This window comes from Myotis myotis, unplaced genomic scaffold, assembly GCF_014108235.1.
Source record: "Myotis myotis isolate mMyoMyo1 unplaced genomic scaffold, mMyoMyo1.p scaffold_m19_p_18, whole genome shotgun sequence".
Taxonomy (NCBI): Eukaryota; Metazoa; Chordata; class Mammalia; order Chiroptera; family Vespertilionidae; genus Myotis; species Myotis myotis.
This window is the reverse complement of record NW_023416322.1, coordinates 9,851,644-9,857,987: the sequence shown is the minus strand read 5'-3', so window position 1 is coordinate 9,857,987 and position 6,344 is coordinate 9,851,644. Positions and strand designations below refer to the sequence as shown.

Genomic DNA, 6,344 nt, shown 5'->3' with positions numbered 1-6,344 from the left:
AATGTATCACTAAATGTGATCTAAGGTGTCATTTTGTAAGGCTTCTTGAAAACTTAATGAACTGAAGAGCGGGGGGCGGGGGGGGGGGGAATCCCTGTGTTCCCAAGGTTTGGTTTTGGGGAAGCAAGCCTGCTGAACGAGGGGAATCCAGGTTAGAGAGGCGGGAAAGAGAAAATGGGCAGAAAACGCCGAGAACACCCCCAGGGGGTAAGTCAGATTTCCCACTGACAGAGCTGATGGGTGAAAGGTCAGGCTGGAGAGACAAGCAGACAGCAGTTCCAACCAGAAGACAGATGGGGTGAACAGAGACCTGGAGGAGGAAGACAACGGCCCTACTTCCCTCATTTTCTACCATCAAAACCATCGCGCCTGGCTCTCCGCCTGAATAGCTCCTCCTTCGGCACCACACACCTGCTGTTCTGAGGCTGGTTCTCCCTGCCTTCTCTCTGGACGGAGCCTAAGGGTCAGACCCACTTCGCACTCATCCATGTCACCCCAATGTCCTGGAAGCTGGGTGTTGCACATAGTAGGTGCTCAAGATGAGCTGAATGAGACGCTGGCATCTTTACTCTTGGAGTGGGGGAAGTCTTCTCAAAGAGCAGCTCGGGCCGAGGCCAAAGCGCTGACCCTGCTAGAAGCGTGGCCTCAAAGGGCTCAGGGCACAGCCCTGGCATTGTCACGCATCCATAGTGCTTCCCGCCTCCTCAAGTCCCAGGTGGCTGTTTATCCGCAGGTGCTTGGGTGCGAGGAGGACAGATATTATCCCCAACAAGGCATGGACATGAGGGCTTCATCTGTAAAATGAGGACACCGGGCCCACTCCTTCTGACCTCACTCATCCCTCCTATTTCAAAGCCTCTAGAGCAGTGGTTCTCAACCTTCTGGCCCTTTAAATACAGTTCCTCATGTTGTGATCCAACCATAAAATTATTTTCATTGCTACTTCATAACTGTAATGTTGCTACTGTTATGAATCGTAATGTAAATATGATATGCAGGATGGGTCTTAGGCGACCCCTGTGAAAGGGTCGTTCGACCGTTAAAGGGGTCGTGACCCACAGGTTGAGAACCGCTGCTCTAGAGCCCTAGGAGGCTGCCCTGGGCCCCCTGGGCTTGGATTGGGCACCCCTCACGGTGTGGAGCAGTTTCAAACGGGTCGATTCAGACCACAAAGTGTGCCCATGCCATGGACGCAGAGAAAGGACCAGGCCTCTCGCTGCTGCACACGCGTTTTGTGTCTTGCTGACTAGGAACCAAGCAGGAACCAGGCCTCACACGTATGCATAGTGCATACATAAGTGCCTGGGTGTGTAGTGAGTTAGTGGGTAGGCCTCTTTACACCAGCCTGATGGATTGGATGCAGGGAGAGGAGAGGTCGATGAATTCACCACAAGGACCCCCCAGAGCTGGAGCCCAGTGTCCCTTCCAAGTGACTGGCTACTCCCACACTCGGCCAGACTCCCCTTTTGATGGCTGAGGCCCCCAAACTTGGGCTTCAAGAGAAAGAGCGGGGGGGGGGGGGGGGGGGAGGGGCTGGATTCCAGGGCTGAGGGCACAGAGGCTGCCCCCAGTGCTCCTACATGCCAACTCCAGCCACTAGGGGAGGGGAAGGGGGGTGCCCAGCAGGTTTGTTTACATCCGCCAGTAGATGGGACTGCCACCCTTGAATAACTGAATTTCCTTCACACCTTGAGCAGACAGACCTACCCACTCGTCATCCACAGCCCTCCGCATTTCCTGCCTCTAACCCAGTCAAAGGAAAACCCCAAATTTACTGTTATTGTTTGCCAACCCAACAGTCTCACCCAAGACTCAGAGACAGGCCCTCAGCATAAAGGCAGGAGCAGAGAGCCCGCCTAGACCACTGGCCCTGTCCAAACCTGGGGTTCCCTGTGCCCTCTGGGCACGGCAGCCCACCTGAGGGTGGGACCCTAACTGTGATAAAGGCCACCTGACACCTAGCACCTTACAAAGAATTTAAATTATCTCCTTGAATTTCTCACAATGGTCACAGGGCATAGGAATGTCACCCCGGTTTCATTGAAGAGGAAACTCTACTCAGTGGAGAGGAATCCAGTCTGTGTCTGCCCTTCCCCCACCCCATCCTTAGCAAGAGGATGTCAGATATTTTTTCCAATTTGATTCCCCTCTGCTTAGCTGTGAGGCTTGGCAGAGCCGTTTTCTTCTCTGAGGTTGTTTGCTCTGAGGTTGCTAGACTACCTCAGAGAGCTTTCATGACTGCGAAGATCAGGGTACTGGGCAACCTGAACTGGTGCTCAGTAGGTGCCTACGGGTGTCCCTAGGCCCTCTTGCATCTCACACCACTTAAGGGTGTTCAAGAACCACGCCCTGTACCCCTGCACCCATCAGGCCACAAACATTCCACGCTCATCCCATCTGGGGGTTTAGCAGAAAGAGGTTAAGTTTCCCCTAGAGACAGGGAGGGCATCAGGGGGCCAGGCCAGCGTGCATGGGGGAGAGTGGAAAGGCAAGACCTGCTCACCCAGCCATCTCCCCCGAATGCCAACTTCAGGCCCATCCTCACTGGGACAAAAGTGTCCTGAGCTGGGCTCACCCAGAGGAGGAAGCAAAACTCAGTGTGAGCGTGTGGGGCAAGAGGTGAGAGGGCTGAGACGGGCGTGGTGGAGCAGTGGCCCCTGGGCGCCCACATCCCAATCCTTGGACCTGAGTCGCCTTCCATGGACAGAGTGCTCTGCAGGTAGGATTCAGGGTGAGGGCCTCCTGGACTGTCTGGGGAGGCCCAATCCCATCACTCGGGTCCTTGGGAGTGGAGACTCCTCCCTGGTTAGGTCAGAGAAGAGCAGTAACAGAGGGTCAGAGATGTGCTGTGCTGGCTTCGAGGGTGGAGGAGGCGGCCATGGGCCAGGGAATGAGGAAGCCTCTGGAAGCTGGAAAAGATAAGGCTACAGAATCTCCTGCAGCCTCCGAAGGAATGCAGCTCTGCCGAGACTGGATCTTAGCCAGTGAGATCCTATCAGACCTCCGACCCACAGAGCTGTAGATAGCACCTGTGTGCGGTTTTAAATCCTGAAATGTATGATGACAGCAACAGAACACTAATGCAGCCTCCCAGACAGCACCGGCTGACAACGCCCTTCCCCCTCTCCCCCCAAGTCCCTTCTGCCACCCTGCTCCCCCTACCCCGGTTCCTGTCACTGCTGACACCTTCACAAGCTCAATTTCTCTGGAAGCTAAAGCTGACGCTGGTTCATGTGAGCAGTGGTTTCCAGAGGGATGAGTAGTTTCAAGATGGGACCCAACCCCGGCTGTCCTTCCAGGAGTCGTGCAGGGACCACCGCCTGTGCCCGTGGGTCTGAATGGAGGAGACGTGATCCACCCATGACCAAGGGTAAGGAGGCCTCCCCTCTGGGCAGGAGACATGGTCTGCGGCTAGAGGCTCTCCAGGCCTTGGGATCCTAAGTTCCAGTCCAAGCCCGTCAGCCCGACCTCCAGCAGGTCCCTTCACCCTCTCCATCATTCACTCACTCACAAAGCAGGGATAGCCACCGGCCTCACCTTTCCCCACTCCCCTTCCCTACCCCCAGCTCCGAGGATCATGAGAACACGTGACACTGTCCAGGATGCACTCTCACTGTCCGCCTGGGAGGGAGCAGTGTGGCCCTGCCACACCCCAAGTCATCATGTGATCTCAAGTCCCACTCTGAGCCTCAGCTTTTTATCTGTGAACTGGGAGGAATGGGTCACATGCACCCTGAGGCCCCTTCCAGCTCTGACCTGTTTCTGCCTGACCCCTACCTCCCCCTGCTGGAACCTTCAGGAACTACACCCACCTGCTCCCCTGGTCTGTTTCTGAGGATTTGAACCAAATTACTATCACTCACCCTCTTCTCCCTAGACCCCCACGCCAGTCGGCCTGGCTAGGCTGAGGGTGCCAATGTCTGGCTGTGGCTAAAGAGGTGAAAGAATCGTGTGCCAAGAAGCAACTTGACTCCTGATTCGGTATTTGGCAAAAGGGCATGGGCTCCCCAGCCCTTATTGGCACCTCCACCCTGCTCCAAAGGAGGGCAGCATTATACCCCTGCACCAGACCCACCTGGCCAGGCGTCGACAGGGCAGGCGCTGGCTACTGCTCGCCCAGAAGGCCCTCCTCTCCTCATCCCCTCGTGTCCCCTCTATTCAGTCTTCTCCCCTCCCTTCCTCTTCCTTCCCCTCCCCTCCTCTCCCAGGACTCCCAGCCCATAGAACCACTCTCCACATGTGGGAAGAGGAGAGGTGGGGGGTCAAGGCCTAAGGCCCATGAAAAAAGAGAAAGAAAACCTTTCAACTATTAAATCTGTTTAGTAAAGACAGTTTCGCTCATACAAAACAACAATTTACAACAATCTAAGTGCTGGACACACCATCAGACACGGAGGCGCTGCAGGCACTGGAGCCCTCCCCAGGGCAGAGAAGACCTGAGTGCCCCCCCTGCCCTGAGGGAGATGAAAACTGAAGTATTACAGCCACCCCACCCCACCCCAAGGGACCATGGCACGGAGGACCTCTCCCCACGCTGCTCCTCGCTCCTCACTGGCCTGGACACATGAAGCCAAGCTGTTTGGGGTGGGGGAGTGGCTAATGGGTCGGGGCAGAGTCGGGGCATCTTTGGTGTGAAGACCCCCCACCCACTAGGCCACACAATGGAAATGTGTGGGAGGCCACAAGGGTGGTGCCTTTGCCCAACACCAGGGCCCAGGGCAAAGCGCAGAAGCTGTGTCCCGTATAAAGTGCCCAGGTTCACCCCAGTGAGCTGAGAGGAGGCCTGCGGAGAAATGGCTAAAAATGTAAGAAAAATAAGAAATGGGCGAACAAAGGCAGGAAGGGGAAGCAGAGGTTACTCGGTAGATGAGCGCCTCAGAGGACTAGGACCAGCACTAAGTGGGGAGTGGGGGGTGGGGAGGGGGGTCCAGTCTTCCTGATTTGGGCCAGTGCTAAGTCACTCCTCTCCACCTCCCGGACCAGTTAACAGAGACAGGCACGCAGGCCAGGCTCCGAGTCTGGACAGGCTTCCAGGCACCGTGGCAGGCTCACCACAGGCGGGGCGGGACAGGCCAAGGAGGGAGAAGGTTCCTGAGCCACAGCAGGGCCCTCCTTATGCAGCCCGGCCTGTCCCTGGCCCCACAAATGCGCAGTCCTAGGCACACATGCACGGGCGCGTGTACACACACACACACACACACACACAGTCACTCACTCCTATCCGTCTGGCACACTGGTGATGTCGAGGGATCCAGTAGGAGGTGGTGGCATCCTGGCCCCAGACCTCCATGGCCTTGAGCGCCAGGTGCCTCGGCCAGCAGGGAGCTGAGGCTGTAGTGGGGAAATGGGGCAGATGGGACGACACAGGGACACTCCCTACAACAGTTTCCACAAATACCCTTTAACAAGAGGAAGGGGTTTGGGGGGAGGGGGGATGAGGAAAGGACAATAAAAGAAGTTTCATAAAAATCCTAAGTCAAATCATGATAAAACTGCAGACTGAGCACAGGTTCAAGAGCATCTGCTCCCTCCTCTGCACGCCCTCCAGACACCGGCCCTCCCTCCGGCGGCCAGAGCTGAAGGCAGGAGTCAGCCTCTCACGAGGCCCCTGCTCCGCGAGCTGAGGAGAAGGGAGGCAGCAGTGGGCAGCCTGTGTCTTCATTTAAAAAACAGATTCAGGTCGAGAGTTATTGCTTGTCCTCCAGCGGAGAAGGACGGGCTGAGCGGTCAGTGAGCGAGGGCCGCAGCCTCCAGGGCCCGAGCCTTCTTCCGCCTCTTCAGAAGCAGAGGGTTGGAGGCATCTTCTATCTTTTTTATCTTGATCTGCTCGTAGTCGACACGCATTGTGGCCAAGGCACTGGTCATCTCCTCCTGGGGAAAGGGTTCCACCAACAGAGATGTGAGAGACATAAGTAAAGGCAGAGTGAGCCTGGCAGGGGTGGCTCAGTGGTTGGGCATCAACCTACGAACCAGGAGGTCACGGTTCAAATCCCGGGCAGGTGCTGAGGCTCGATCCCCAGTGGGGGGCGTGCAGGAGGCAGCTGATCGATGATTCTCTCATCATTGATGTTTCTATTTCTCTCCCTCTACCTTCCTCTCTGAAATCAATAAAAATATATTTAAAAATACAAATAAAGGCAGGATGAGGGCAACCAGAGCAGAGAGAAGCGGCAGGCTGGTCAGTAGGTCCAGGACCAAAAGCGGCCTCAGCCCTGGGCTGGGTCAACTGAGTCGCCTCCGCTGCTGCCGCTCTCCGAGAGCCCTCCAGGGGCCCCGCAGGAAGAGTCTGCCCCGGCCAGTCATTAGCTGTGTGACCTTGAACAGGTCACTCCCCTCTCTGGGCC

At 56.3% G+C, this 6,344-nt stretch overlaps 1 protein-coding gene across 1 annotated transcript in view; it reads right to left on the bottom strand.

Moving 5' to 3' along the window:
- Nucleotides 1-4,300: 4,300 nt before the first annotated feature.
- Nucleotides 4,301-6,344, bottom strand: part of MAPKAPK2 (MAPK activated protein kinase 2) — a 43,108-nt gene continuing 41,064 nt past the window's right edge. The window contains exon 10 of the mRNA XM_036342540.1: nucleotides 4,301-5,871. Within this exon, the coding sequence (XP_036198433.1) occupies nucleotides 5,728-5,871 (144 nt within the window). The 3' untranslated portion in view covers nucleotides 4,301-5,727. The remainder of the gene's footprint in view (nucleotides 5,872-6,344) is intronic.